The following is a 15,761-nucleotide window of genomic DNA, read 5'->3' on the forward strand; positions in this document are numbered from 1 at the left end:
TCTTAAACTTCTGAGGACATCCCCCTACTTGGGTAAGTAGCTTTATTTAAAGGCAAAGCCTTGTTGATCATACCTTTCCAACAGGACAGGCAAGGGGCCTCTGGCTTCTTCCAAGATTGTAGTGTAGCCTGGTGAGCATAAAAGAGAGAGAGAGATAGACAGAAGGGTCCTCTGCACCCTCCGTGGCGCAATCTCCTCCACCAGGCCCAATAAGCAAACAGACCGATAAGAGGTACCAAGAATACACATCAGGTCCTGAAGAGTCTTGAGTAACACCTGTCTAGAACTAGCGCACCTGTGGACAGTGCCAAAAAATGGGATTGAAGTCCGCAGGAGAGGTGGAACAGCGCCAAAACTCAGAAGAGCCCGCTCCATACATAGAAGCTATTCTGGCAGGGGTATAATAGGCTTCGGAAGCAATTTCAATTTTATGAACCGATCCCTGGCCGACACCAGCGCTCGGAATGGCTGGTCCCATATGTTATCCCACCTCGTCCCTCTCCCCCTGAAGATCAGGCACCGCCACTAACCATCTGTCCCTACATTTACCAGTGCTTTTGGCCTTTCCCCAAATAATTCCTTATTAGACCCCTTGTAGTGGTTTTCGCAGCAACTCATCACGTAACATGTTCTCTATAGAAGAGGACCTAACCTCTAGAGTTTCGGAGCCAAATTGCGACAGAAAAGCATGCTGCAATTGCAGGAAACCGAAAAAACAATTAGGCAGGTGATATTGACATTTAAGTTGGTCAAATGTGAGAAGTTTCCCCTCCTCTGCCTCCAGGATGTCTTTTAGTTGTTTAATACCCACTCGTGCCCACACTACAGTGTCCTGTATGGCTCCAAAATGGGATAATTCAGGATGCCATAATGGGGTATCTGGGTAATGGACCTGAACCCCAGATGTATCAGTGTCTGTACCTTGCACGTATAGTAACGCGCATCGACCCAGTTAAGGGTGCTGCCACCTGAGATCCCCTGTAAACCAGGTAGAACAGATTCTCGTATGATCCCAGGAGAGCAGCCTCAAGCACAGTCGCTGCTTCGCTGTCATTCTGTAAAAGCCAGTGGCTCATGACCACCATTTGGCCCGCGAGGAGTCCCTTCTTAAAAAGTGGACCATTCCACCGGTGGTTGACCCTCTGGTCTACAGATTGAACAAAGCAACCATGACTTCGGTTGAAGAGTCCCCAGCCTTTAAGGACCAAGCTGACAGGAAGGCGGAGACTGCGGCCCGCAATATGTACACTCTGGCTGGTTCGGCACTGAGACCGGTATTTACCATTGCACTGGTTTTGCAAACTCTGACTGAGTGGGCTAAGCTTTTACGCCGTGACGTGGAGGAGGAGCAGCTCCCCCCCTGACTTTGCTGAGCTGGCAGACCAGTTGGTCCAGGGGCTGCAGTTTATCTGTGATGCCTCTTTGAATGTGGCACCCCTAGATGCTAGGTTTTCTGTTTTTAGCAGTGGTCCTTTGGTTTATTTTTTGGCTCAAATGCTGGGTCTGCGGACCAGACTTCTAAAAAGGCCTTGACTGATCTTCCTTTTCAAGGAGATCGCCTGTTTGAAGCTACCCTGGATGACCTCATTAACGATCGCACAGGGGAGAAGAGTACATTTCTTCTGCAGGCTAGTAAGAACAAGGACCCTCGTCGTAGACGTGGGCCATCCTTCCTGAATCCTAAGAATTTTTTTTTCATCCCTCAGGGGCCACTGACAAGGGATCAAAGCCATTCAGGGATGCCTCTGGTGGATCCAAGCAAACTTGGTCTGGCAAGTCGAGAGCGGGCTTATCAAGACCCGCAGACAAGGCTCCTTCAGCATAAAGGTGCGCTCTCACCCGTATTGGGGGTGGAAGGGATGTCTTCGCTGGTTTCGGAACCCATGGTCTTCCCTGGTATAAGACAAGTGGGTCCACAAAGTCATACAGTCCGGCTACAAAATCGAGTTTTGGTCTTACCCCCTGGCAAGGTTCTTTCCTTCCAACTTGTGCCTGTCCCTGGATCGCTTACAGAGGGGAGTTTGAGGAGGTACAAGACCCGTTACTTCAAGTGATTGTCCCAGTTCCTCAGGTGCGGGTGCAGAAGTTCAGAATGGAGTCCATTGGCACGGTGGTGGCATCCCTGCATCAGGGGGATTTTCCTGCCTCTGTCAACCTCAAGGATGCCTCAAGGATGCCTATCTTCACATTCCAATATATATGCTGGTCACCAGCGCTTCTTTTGCTTTGCAGTGGGAGAGGAGCACTATCCAGTTTGTGGCGTTACCTTTTGGTCTCGCCTCTGCTCCTCGGGTCTTCACAAAAATGTTAGCCCCGGTGCTAGAATTGTTACGCCAACGGGGGATCGTGGTACTGGGCTACTTGGATGACCTTCTGTGAACGGAGTCTCCTACTGCTCTGGTGGAAAACCTGTAAATCACCATACGAACTCTGAGGGAGTTCGGCTGGATTCTGAATATTTAGAAGTCTGCTCTGGTTCCGTCCACAAAGCTTGACTATCTGGGTCTGACTCTGGACTCAGCCCTAGCCAGAGTGCTCCTTCCTCTGGACAAACTCCAGATGCTGCAGGCTGCAATTTGTCTCCTGCTGTTCAGCAGATGGTCCTCCCTCCTGGAATTGCATGCGTGTGCTGGGCCTGATGGTGTCTATCTTCGCGGCGGTCCCATTTGCACAGTTCCATACGAGGTCCCTGCAAAGGGAGATTCCGGCCAAATGGGACAAGAATCTGCAGTCTCTGGACAATCCGATCCAGCTGATCCGGGGAATGAAAGTCCCTGATATGTTGGCTTTGTTCTCCGGCGCTTCGGCTGGGCAAATCCTTCCTTCCCTTGTATTGGAAAGTGGTCACCACGGATGCCAGGCTATCCGCCTGGGGAAGAGTCCAGACTACCGAACGATGTTTTGGAACTCTGAATAATCAGACTGTGCCTGGAACATTGGACGGATCGTCTTCATGAATGTCCAGTGCTCATTCAGTCGGCCATGGCTTATGTCAATCACCAGGGGGCACAATAAGTGTCCTGGAGGCTCTGGAGGTAGCCAGCATTCTAAGGTGGGCAGAACCGTTCATTGCAGCCATCTCTGCCATACACATTCCCAGGGTTGAACACTGGCAAGGGAATAATCTGTCGGCAGGCATTGGATCAATGGGAGTGGTCCCTTCATCCGCAGGTGTTTATCAGCTTTGTCTCTGGTGGGGCCTCCCCGGGGTGGATCTGTTTGGTGTCCTAGCTTAACAGAAAGGTGCAGAGGTTTGTGGCTTGGTCACAGGATCCTCTGGCGGACGCCCCAGGCACACTGGTGGCCCCATGGAGTCAGTATCGTCTGATTTTATGCTTTCCCTCCTCTCAAGCTTCTGCCAAGACTTCTACACAGAATTGAGGTCAGAAGGGATTCCAGTCATTTTAGTGGCCCTGGACTGGCCTCGCTGGGCTTGTTACGCCGATCTGGTGTGGCTGGTCACCAGCGTTCCTTGGAAACTTCCTCTAAGGGAGGATGCCAGGGACCAATCTTCCTTCCTACTTTACAGTCGCTGGCTTTGACAGTTTGGCTGTTGAACACCAGGTGCTGATGGATAGAAGTTTGTCTGAGTTGGTGATTCCAACACTGTTAAAAGCTAGGAAATCTACTTCTAGAAAGATCTACCATCGTGCATGGAAGACGTCCATCATGTGGTGCGTCTCGAGGTCATCCTCATTCTTTTTGGGTGGCTCTGATTTTGACCTTCCTTCAACGGGGGTTTGAGCAGAAACTGGCCTTGAGTACTGTCAAGGGCCAGGTGTCTGCCTTAGTGCTCTTCTATCAACAGCCCTTGGCCACACACTCCCTGATGCATATTTTTTTTTTTCTTCAGGGAGTTCGGTACTTGGCTCCTCCCAATGCAGTCTTTGTTGCCATCTTAGGACCTCAATTTGGTGGTCCAGTCCTCCAGAAGCATTCTCCTTTTGAGAATCTTCGGGAGATTTCACTGCTTACGCTGTCTCTGAAGGTGGCCTATTTGGTGGCTATCTCCTCTATGTGCAGGGTGTCAGAATTGGCGGCGTTATCCTGTCGTTCACCTTACTTGGTGGTTCTTTGCCCCTGCCCGTCGTTCTTCCAAAGGCTGTCTCTGATTTTAATATGAATAAAGACATTGTGTTGCATTCCCTGTGTCCCAGGCCAAAACATCTGAAGGAAATTGCCTTGGATGTGGTCAGGGCGATTAGGGTGTACCTGGCAGCTACGGAGTCTTTAAGAAAACCAGACTCCCTATTTGTGGTCAAGGATGGGCCTTGGAAAGGGTTGTCTGCTTCCTCTGCGACCATTTCCAGATGGATCAGACAGATGGTGGTTCAGGCCTAATTCCATCCAGAGTCAGGTTCCTCCTTTCCCTGTCAAGGCGGATTCTACTCGGGCGCTCAGTGCCTCCTGGGCCTTTCCGGAAGGTCATCAAGTGCCAGTGACGCAGGTATGCAAGGCGGCAACCTGGTCGTCGGTGCACACTTTCACAAAGTTTTATAAAGTGGATGTGTTGGCATCTGCGGATGCTTCTTTTGGCCGCAAGGTTTTGCAGGCTGCTGTTAGGACCTGGTCCTCTTTGAGGGTGTATTGTTTTCAGGTGGGCTCCAGTTGTTTCTGGTTGAGCTCCTATTTACCTGGTTGGCTATTGTTTAGCCTTGGGAATTTTCTTTTTTGCTGTTCCCACCCCTCATGTTTGACACTACTTTGGGATGTCCCAATGGTTAAGAAGATCAGGAAGTGTCCGTCAATGAACAAAAGAGAAATGGTATTTTTGACCTACCACAAAATCCATTTCCCTGATGTTCATTGACGAACACAGCACCCACCCCTCTGCGGAGTTGTAATTCTTCTGACACTGCTTGTAACAAAACCTGAGTACCTATAGCAGAGAGGGAGTATACCCCCTGGGACTGCCCATAGGTGTAGCCAGACAGGGGGGGCAGTATAACCAATGGTTAAGAAGATCAGTAGCTGTGTCCGTCAATGAACATCAGAGAAAAGGATTTTACAGCAAGTCAAAAATCCCATAATAAAAAAAAAAAAGGGCCGTTGGGCGGAAGCAACATCTGCCGTTGCTCCGGTTCTCCAAGGGCATAGTCGAGTGGGGGCCATCTTGCCCTCACTCGACTTCCTTCCCAGCACCAGAGAGGAACAGATTACCGACGGCTCCGGTAAGCATGGAAAACGTCTGGGAAGCGATGGGAGGGTGTGGGCACCGATCCCGCAGCAAATCCGCTGCTGGGACCACTTTTATGTGAAAGGGGACCACCGGCCGTATATAGAAAAGTACCAAGGTTATGGCAGTAGCGATGTAAGTTCTGTTGAGCTGTAAGAGCTATAGAAGCATGACAATGTGCCATAAAGTAAAATATCCAATTTGGATAGATTGTAATAAAGGTGTGCAGTGCAGCTGTGATCCCAAGATGTTATGTTGGGGACAATGTCAGTGCTTGAACAGATTGTTTTCTCTTTCAGGTGATACACCTTCTAGGACACTAGTGGAAACTGCAAAAGAGGCAAAAGAAAAAGCAAAGGAAACAGCACTTGCAGCAAAGGAGAAAGCCAGAGATTTGGCCAGCAAGGCAGCTACAAGCAAGAATCAGCAATATGTCTAATATCCCCAGCTGTCATTCTAGATCCCACCTCTCTGCACATCAGGCCCAATAATACTGGGTTCAATGGTCATCTGAACCAAATTAAGCTATTTCTAGAAATCAGTTCTTTATATGTATTGTGCTGTAATTTAAAAGAAGGAAATATATACTTGAATGTAATGCAAAAAATAAGAAATTTCACTTTTTTCTAAGCTTTAATTTATGATTAAAGAATGATCTGAGAAGTAACCAGGTTGTCTTTGTTATGGGTACACAGCTACATCTTTGCTCTGTCAGGCTACTGGAAATCAAACCAAGCATGATCACTTTTTGGTGTTTTAATCTCACGCATGGGGATTTCTATTTGCCCAAGTCTGAACGATTTCTCACAGACCGCACTTCTATTCAGTAGATAACCCTCTTCCTAGACTCTCTGTTCATAGACTTAGACTGTGTGACTATTAAGCATTCTTAGAAAATAGGCACCACTTTAAAGTGATTCTATTGGCTACTTCAGACTTGTAAAATGCCTGCCTAAGAGCCGTTACCATGACAGACATGCAATCGCTAATAGCCTTCTACCCACCTCCTAAGCCATTCTAATACTTCTGCCCCCCCCCCCTTCCCTTATTAAGTGAGATATACTCACGTATGTTCCCCATTCAGGTCCCAATGCCACCACGTGTGTGTGCTGTGGGGACTGCTGATCCAGCATTGCGATGCAACCACCTCCCCCGATGTCGTTTTCTCTCTAAATCCCCAGTATAGATCATCCAATAGGAGGTATCACGCAGGCACTGATGTGGACAGCAGAAAGCTTGCGGTACCTGATTTTTGGCAGGACTTTTCAGAGGCTTACAAGGGCTGAAGATTCTAGTTTGTGAGTAGTGATATTCAGAAAGAGGATTTGTGAAGTGTTACCGGACAGCAGATCCACTTTTTTTGATAACTAGGCACAATTCTGGCTACTTTCTAAATACAGCAAACACACATGGTTGTACAAACATGTGATCACATGTAGACTTCGAGTGCCGCTCAAAGCTGGAGGATAACAGGTGTCCCTACCAGTATTCAGAAAGTGGGAGCAGGCACCAATTCAGAAGTGTGGGGTAAGACACCGACCCAGTGCTTCAGATGTGTAGACCTGCGGTCTTATGGTCACTTTACAAAGCCCACTCCCACCCATCATGTTGTACATGCCAGACTTGTGCTTGGTTAGCCTTTTTCCCTGTTTTGTCAGAGCCCTTGTGCTATTGTGTTAATGATGCAGGGCCACCACAAATGTAAAATTAGTACTTTCCATGTGACAGTACATGGGCCTGAGTGGCCAGGTCCGACCACCGCCACATTGGAAGGGGGTAATCGTGTCTTCCACTGAGGCAGGCTCTGACACCAGCCTTATTCAGTATAGACCTGTAGTGGGAAGGTGGTGAGTGAGTACGGGGGGGGGGGGGGGGGTTTATCAGCAGACACTGTCACTTTGCCCTGAAAAGGCAAAATGGTATTTTCTCTTTAAGGTTGCTTTAACAATATAACTCTTGTCACATACCGAACTAATTTCTCCAGTCTGCAAAACTAAGGCAAGAAATGGAGGTTAATGACCAGGGATATGTATAAACCATTAAAGTCCCATTAAGACCTTACAAACCCCAATAAAAAAAAATAAAATAAAATAAAACCAAAAGAAGAAAAAAAATATCTACAATACTCACCTTAGACCCCCAGCTTCTTTTCTTTGCAGATTCCATATGAAGAGGGAATGTGCACCTGCACAGTACAAGAATATCTTTTGAGATTTGGAATCATTAGCTTTCCCTGAATCTTGTGGGGAGATCCAGTGACTTTACAGGTACCCACAGGAAGTGTTTGAAAACCAGGGTGTAAAAAGTTTTTGATTTTGTTTTTTTTATCTTTTTATTTTTTTTGTTCCCGTGGTTTTATTATTTTACAGCTTTCATTGACTGCTTCATTGACTGTCTGTTCACACCATAGAAACCAAGTCCAGATGTGTTCTGGATGCTTTTCTGCTTGCATGTTTTTGGTGAGTGCTTGATGCAGTCAAGTCCATTATTTTTTTTTTTTTTTTTTGTTTCCCCCTCCTTTTTTCTTAGGGTCAGTTTACACCATTCTTCTTAACCTTCAATAAGGACATGTGTGTTCCGGTGCGTGGAGGTTTTTTTTTTTTGGTGCATTTTTATGTGTTTTACCATGTTCCAATACAGTCAAGTGCAGAAAAAAATGCAACATGTTCTGCTTTTTGAAAAATGGGAATTCCGCGCTAATGGATATAGTTAATGGCTGCAGCCTACCTCAAAATATAGTCTGGGCAGCCATTTTCAAATGTGTGTAGGGATGGTGAGGTGAGTGGCGCTGCCAAATAATATTAAGGTCTATTTGTATTGGCAAAGATGGAATGTGTTATGTCACTGAGAAATGTGTAATAGATAATATAATAAAAACAGTTGGCATTAAATAATGGTGGTAATTCAATAATAGCAATCAATAATATAATAAGTGCATAGGTGCAATAAAGTGATAGTGACCCTAATATTATGATCAATATATAAAATGTAAAAATTGGATATAAAATTAAATAAATTAAGGTGCTAGGTGAGCAACATGTGACAATTTAAATACAATAAAATCAGAAATAAATAAATTGTGAAGACAAACCAAGTGAGCAAAGTGTCTCTGTGCTATTTGAGGCCAATTATCCGATTGACAAAAAATGATTGATATAAATAGATATAATATAAGGTGATCTGAGAGCAAAATCTCAAGTGTGCAAATATAAATTAGCAAGTGAAACTGGTGAATAAAAATATATATATATATATATATATATATAATATAAAAATATTTAGTTATTTTTCTATAAAAAATTGCAATAAAAGTCCATAGGTGGTAAATTAGTGGACGAGGCTTCAAAGTAAGCTCAATGGGTGAATTCCAAGGTGATCCAGGCATTGGGTGCTGGGTGAGGAAACCAGTGCTCCCCTCTCAGTATCCCCCGCACTCACCAGAGCTCGGCACCCCTGCAGGGGTAACCAGCATGAAGTAAATTAGGTATTCCCTCAGCCAGATAAATCCTGTGTGCCAATCTCCTCAGGGGTTATTCCTGGATCAACTCTCCCATAGGTATAGTAAATTCAATATAAACGATATGGCCTCATACAAGTATCGCATCCATCGGTAATATAGGCAGATTCCAGGTTATATAAAGAAGAAGAACCTCATATGGTGAAGTACTGTATGAACTCACTTCTTTATTAGTATAAAAGTTATAGTACTCACATTTAAAAGCAGGTAAACCAATGCATAAAGGTAATGGGGACCGCAAACCCCTCGCTGGTGGTAACTTCCTGGGACGCTATGCGTTCCAGCGACCGGATCTGCGTCTCACTAGAGCAGAAATGACATAATTACGCACTACGCGTTTTGTCACCATTGACGTCATCAGGAGCAGCCATATCGTTTATATTGAATTTGCTATACCTATGGGAGAGTTGATCCAGGAATAACCCCTGAGGAGATTGGCACACAGGATTTATCTGGCTGAGGGAATACCTAATTTACTTCATGCTGGTTACCCCTGCAGGGGTGCCGAGCTCTGATGAGTGCGGGGGATACTGAGAGGGGAGGGTTTCCTCACCTGGCACCCAATACCTGGATCACCTCGGAATTCACCCATTGAGCTTACTTTTGAATCCACTAATTTACCACCTATGGACTTTTATTGCAATTTTTTATAGAAAAATAACTAATTTTTATACATATATATTTTTATTCACCAGTTTCACTTGCTAATTTATATTGGCACACTTGAGATTTTGCTCTCAGGTCACCTTATATTATATCTATTTATAGTAATCATTTTTTGCCAATCGGATAATTGGCCTCACATAGCACAGAGCCACTTTGCTCACTTTGTCTGTCTTCACAATTTATTTATTTCTGATATTATTGTATTTAAATTGTCACATGTTGCTCACCTAGCACCTTAATTTGTTTATTTTATATCCAATTTTTACATTTTATATATTGATCATAATATTACGGTCACTATCACCAGCACTTTTTTGCACAGCACTGAAGATATCTCGGATTTGTGTTATGGACTTGGCACATTATTTATTTTGTCCACCACTTGAAATATTTGATATATTTTTATGATCATTGAATCACTGTCAAATTAGTTCTTTTTTGATTGCACTTGCACTTTATGTGCACTGTCACACTTTCTGATAGTGATTCATCACTGTGACAACATTGAATATTGTCTATTTATTCTCATTGGTAGCACTTTGGCGCTGCATTATTTTGACCATTTAGGTAAAGAACCCGATCCCTCTGTGCAGGAGTTAGAGCCATGTCTAAATCTTGCTCCCATTTCTGAAGAAAGGGAAGAACAAAGTCCTCAGGTGGTTTGGAAATCAGAGAATAAGACATTGAAAGCGTATGACGCATAGGCAAAGTACCATCTCTTTGTTTGTGGTCAGATCATAGTCTAGATGGGTGGTGCGATAGCTCCACCTGCGTAAGAGAAAACCCTTCAGGGATCCCAGAAGGTGCAGAACAGACTATTTTAGGATCTGTAAACAGGCTTGTTTCCATTTCCTAACTTTTGCTTTTCCCCCATAGAAGATAATGTAGAAGTAGGCTAATGCAGCTCAGAAGGGGTGTCAAATGCAACCAGCCAAAGAACTCTAGTTGCAGAATCACCTAAAACTGATTTTAAATGCAAAGGGAATGCACCTGAAACAACTATGCATTAGTCCTTCAACGTACCCCAAAAGCCTGTCATCACAGGCCCTCTTCTATTCATTATAAACCTTCAACTAGATCTTGCATGTCAAACTCTATATATATATATATATATATATATATATGTGTGTGTGTGTGTGTATATATATATTTCTTTTTTTTTGGGGGGGGGGGGGGGAAGAAGAAGGGGGTTGCACCATGTGTCCCTCTCAATTCTTCACAGCCCTCAGCCAGTTTCAAGGACACCTGTGAAAAATTTAGGAAGTGACAGTGCTGCACTCCTTTTGAAATTGCTATTTTTCTGGTGGTCTGTAGCCACTTCCAGACCAGCAGCGTACCCATACGTCACTGGAAATTGGGAGGTTATACCGTGATGATGCCTTCAGCTACAGGCATCACCTTAGTACCGTTTTTTAGAGCTAGCGGTCGGCTCTTTTGTAAAAGCAATCCTAGTGGCCAATGTCCACTCCGCCCTGCAATTTTTTCAGGCTTTCCTATCCCACCAGGAGACCCGAGCGACCAGCCAGCACTTCAAACAAAGCTGGGATCGGCTCCAGCTATGGCAACCCCCGAAGTGATGACCTGACATCACTTCTGGTTTACCTGGATGTCAACAGCACCATTTTTAAAAATTCAAAAGCATTAAAAAACACAGATCTTGGTGCTTTGAATGCTTTTAGGGCAGGGAAGGGATTTGGGGTCCTATAGACCCAGATCCCTCCATAAAGAGTACCTGTCGCATGGCTTTAGCTGTCACAAGGATGTTGACATTCCATGTAAAAGCAATGAAAGTGATGAAAAAAAAATTAAGAGGGTCGTGGCCTGACAGCGATGGAGTGAAGGTGCTTCTTCCTTGAGCTCCGGCGTCCTCCGAGCACTAACCTTGTCCTGCGGCTCTGATACCAGCGCAACTCACCTCCAGTGATGCCAGTGAAGTGGCGACCATCCTCACAGCCACCCGGCGGGGTCTCCTCACGCTCCGCGAACCTCCACCACCTCTTTACGGCCACCCCGGGAGGACAGCGCGTGGAGGCCAAAATGGCGGCGGACCGCTGATCATTGCACGCCATACTGACTCCTGGGATCGTCTCCCCCCCTCCGCGCCACCACATCTACAGGTACAGGGGCACAGCCCTGACCCCTTCCTGCACTATGCAGCAGATTCGCCCCGCTCCTCTGACTTTGGCGAGCAGGATGGTGACTGGGACTGGAAGGCCCATATTAGGGCCTTGCCTACTAAAATTGAAATCATACTAAAACTGAAATCATACATCTTATCACTACTACAGTTGAACACTCAGTAACTCAGGCCTTGGAGGGGCTCAGGCTGATACAGAGGCCTTGGGACGCAGGGTGGATACCTTAGAGACTGACCAGGATGATTTATTACAATCTTTAACGGCATTGGAAGAGAACTCCCTGAGACATGACACTGCTTTAAATTCTTTGATGGATCAGCTTGATGACTATGAAAATAGGGACAGGAGGCAAAACATACGCATCCGGGGTCTCCCCCGAGGGCCACCAGGGCCCCTGACCTACTGCCCACAGTCCAGGGCATTTTTCGCCAGCTGTTGGGGGATAGGGCCCCTGATCATATTGAAATTGACAGGGTTCACAGAGCCCTGCTTCCTTTGCCCCAAGAAAGGGAAAGGCCCAGAGATGTGGTTTGTAAACTGCATAAATATGCCCTAAAGGAGGCAGTCATGAAAGCTGCTAGATATCTGCCCACTATTGACTTTGATGGGGCACAGCTTTCCCTGATCTTTCTTGCAGAACCCTTATGCAACGGCGTTCTTTGCGCCTTCTCCTGGAGACCCTCCACCCTCATCAGGCAGTCTACAGATGGGGATTTCCTTACTGCTTCCAGAAATGGCAGATCAGCTGTCCTGCAGGATAAGGATGACCTACAGCAGTTTTGTGAGACACTGGACATTCCTGTGGTGGATTTCCCTAGTTGGAGGCCACAAGATACTATTCCCCTGCCTCAGAGGCCTGAAAGGTGGTGTAAGGTTTCATCTAAGTCTAACAGACTAGCCTGATGCTCTCTGCAGTTTACGAAGCATGGTCAGCTTTTATTACCCTATCGATTGCTTTGTTCACTTTTTCTGTTTTTTGTGGGGGGCCTTTGTCCCCCACAACTAGGGGGGTCTTGATCTCCCAGGGTACCAGGGTGAAGCGGCAGCACTGATGATCTGGAGAGGATTCATGTCCTGGAATTGAAACACAAGAGAGCCTTGGGCCCGGCTGACCCGCTGGAACTGGACTCTCTTAGGGGGACCCTGACGCAATGCTTGGAACAGAGGGCTTGAGACAAACTTTGTTTCTGGACTAACCGCTACTATGAACATGGTAATAAGTGTGGCAGACTACTGGCCCGTATGTTGAAGAAACGCACAAGGCCCGACAAGTCCACTCCCTTGTTACTCCGGGTAGACAGGTGGTCAGCTCCCCTCAGATAGCTAAGGAATTCCAATCATTCTATGAATCCCTTTACCACCTTCCTACCACAGGTTGGGACCGAGTGGATAGGATAAGGGCCTATCTCCTGGACTCCGGTCTCCCTCAGCTCTCAGTGGAGGTTCTGGCAGACTTGGAGGCACCATTCACTATGGAAGAGGTGGGAGGGGTGGTTTCCTCCCTACCCCCGGGCAAAAGTCCGGGTCCGAACAGCTTCTCGAACCTCTATAACAAAACATTGTTTCCTGTTCTTGGGGACCAGATGTGTACGTATTTTAATGCAGTGTCTTTGGATGCTCCGTTGCCTCCAGAGGCCTTACTGGCGCACATCACTGTATTGCCCAAACTGGGTAAGGACCCCCTATATTGCGCTAACTATAGGCCCATATCCCTCCTTAACACTGACACTAAAATTATGGCTAACATACTGGCGTTGCACCTTCAGGACCACGTCGCTGCCCTGATTCATCCCGACCAGGCTGGCTTTATGCCCAACAGAGAGGTCTGCGACAACACCATCCGCGCCCTGCATTGGGCACAGAATGGCCCGGATCGGGCTCCGAGTTTGGTTTTGTCATTTGATGCGGGCCGGGTGCCAGGGTTAGGGTGAATGGCTTGCTTTCAGACGCCTTCCGCATTTTTAATGGTACGAGGCAGGGGTGTCCCCTATCTCTGCTGCTCATCGCTCTGACCCTGGAACCGTTTCTACGATTGGTGCGGAGCATGACGGACATTGCGGGGATCACTGTGGGATCGGTGGAACACAAATTGTCGGCTTATGCTGATGAACTCTTGTTTTATATTGGAAGGCCCCAGCTCTCTCTCCCAGTACTCTTGCGAGAACTACACACATTTGGAAGTCTCTCCAACTTTAAAATCAACTATAACAAATTGGAGCTGCTCCCTATCCATCTCCCTTCAAGCATGGCGGAGGCCCTTTCGGCACTTCTTCGGCTTTAAATGGAGGGAGGCGTCCCTCCCTTATCTAGGTATTCACATTTTCCTAGATCTGAAGGCCTCTTATGATAGGAAATATGGGACCTTGATGCACCGCATTGATACTGACTTAGACGCTTGAGCGACGTACCCCCTAACTTGGTTTGGCCGTATCAACGTTCTCAAGATGAATATCTTGCCCAGGCTTCTGTACCTCCTCAACACGGTCCCCATACAGTTACCTCAACTGTTCTTTAAACGGCTGCGGCAATCCTTCCTCAAGTTTGTCTGGCATGGCAAGCACCCTCGGTTGACTCATGCCATACTGAGTTGACAGAAGAAGGGTGGCTTACCAGATGTCTCTTTATACTATAAAGCAATGGCCTTAGTTTGCATGTTAAATTGGGCCAGTGACGCCTCCACCAAACCATGGGTTTCCCTAGAGAAAACTATGGCTGGTAGGAACTTAGCGGGTGCACCGTGGGTCCCGGAAAGCAGCAGAGGTCTTTCGGAGTGGACCTCCCCACTGACAAGAGCTACACTCCGGATATGGGACAGACTTAACGTTGGGGGTGACTTTTCCTCCGGGGTATCTCCTTTGGCTCCCTTGGGTGGCTATCCATGGTTCGCTCTGGGTGAGGACTCACGATTTTTCCGTGCCTGGGGGGCCGATGGGAAGACGTTTCCGAACCCGATTTGGATACTTCCCTTTGTCCGCTTGCCGTTACAGTTAACATATTTTATGGCCAAACTCCCCTCTTCCCCCCGCTCGATTGACCTGCTTTCCCCCTTCGAGAAGTGGTTTACCCAACCTCTGGAATCTCAACATTTACTTTCCCATATGCACAAATTGGTCCTTAGCACAGTTTCTCATACAGTTCTGTATTATATTAGGGACTGGGAGATGGAGCTGGGTGTGGAATGCTCGCCCCAGCAGATTACTAAAATTATGCATTTAGCTCATGTTTCCTCCATCAGTACTCAAATTCAGGAATCCTACAAATTTCTCTCCCGGTGGTATAGAACCCCAAGAAGGATAGCACAGATGTTTCCTAATGCTGATCCTTGATGTTGGAGGGGTTGTGGCCAGGAGGGCACATTCCTACATATCTGGTGGGAGTGCCCGCTCATTAGGCCTTTCTGGGATGCAATCTGCCCCTGGATCCTGAAGCTAGTCATCGTCCCTCCTGACTGCTTACCATTCCAGTACCTATTTCACGATGTCCAATGCTCCATCATCATCATAGGTATATACGTAGTGTCCCCCCATTCTTGCTGAACACTGCCAAGTGCCTGATTCCGAGGCAATGGAAACAGACAACTTGTCCCACTTTGGCTGAATGGAAATGAGAGGTGAATTGGGTTATGGCTGCGGAACGGTGGGTGTTGACTCTTAAGGGCCAGCAGTCCCGATTCATGGATACCTGGACAGGCTGGATGTTCTACTCGGAAGAGCTTCCAGGCGACTAAAGTGCTGGGGCTGGGCTTCTGGGGTATGTGTGGTTCTCTTTCGGACCCTGTGCCTGCCCCCGATGGGTTACATCCTCCATGACCCTGATTCTTCCAGGCCGACTATTTTTCCTGTACTGTCTTTCTCTGTACTTACTCTCTTACACCTCAATGGGGAGCGACCTTTCCTCTCTTAATTGTTTGTTCTGTCTCTACTGTTTTATGCAATTGCAAGGTAAGAATGTGGCTGCACTAATGCAATTGCAAGCTAAGAATGTGGCTACACTAACCTGTAATTTCTTATGTTGGATGTCACGGTACTGCCGGACCGCCCCGGGGGATAGTCCCGGTCAGTGGGACAGGCGTTACATGAGGTTCACCTCCGTTTGGCTGATACACTCTCCATGACGAGAAACCTGTCTTTTGTATACATGATATCTGGTTAATGTATGATATGTCACTATTGATAAATGTTACACTTGTTATAATTTTTTTTTCCGTGTGTTGATCTTTTTTTGGAAAATTAAAAATAAAGATTATAAAAAAAAATTAAAGCAA

At 46.5% G+C, this 15,761-nt stretch overlaps 1 protein-coding gene across 1 annotated transcript in view; it reads left to right on the forward strand.

Annotated features, from left to right (window-relative positions):
• Positions 1–5,843, forward strand: part of PRELID1 (PRELI domain containing 1) — a 13,839-nt gene extending 7,996 nt beyond the window's left edge. Inside the window, exon 4 of the mRNA XM_082253573.1 lies at positions 5,334–5,843. Coding sequence (XP_082109699.1) covers positions 5,334–5,615 — 282 coding nt within the window. The 3' untranslated portion in view covers positions 5,616–5,843. The remainder of the gene's footprint in view (positions 1–5,333) is intronic.
• The last annotated feature ends 9,918 nt before the right edge of the window (positions 5,844–15,761 follow it).

Source organism: Pelophylax lessonae (genome assembly GCF_965119305.1).
Source record: "Pelophylax lessonae genome assembly, chromosome: 4".
Classification (NCBI taxonomy): Eukaryota; Metazoa; Chordata; class Amphibia; order Anura; family Ranidae; genus Pelophylax; species Pelophylax lessonae.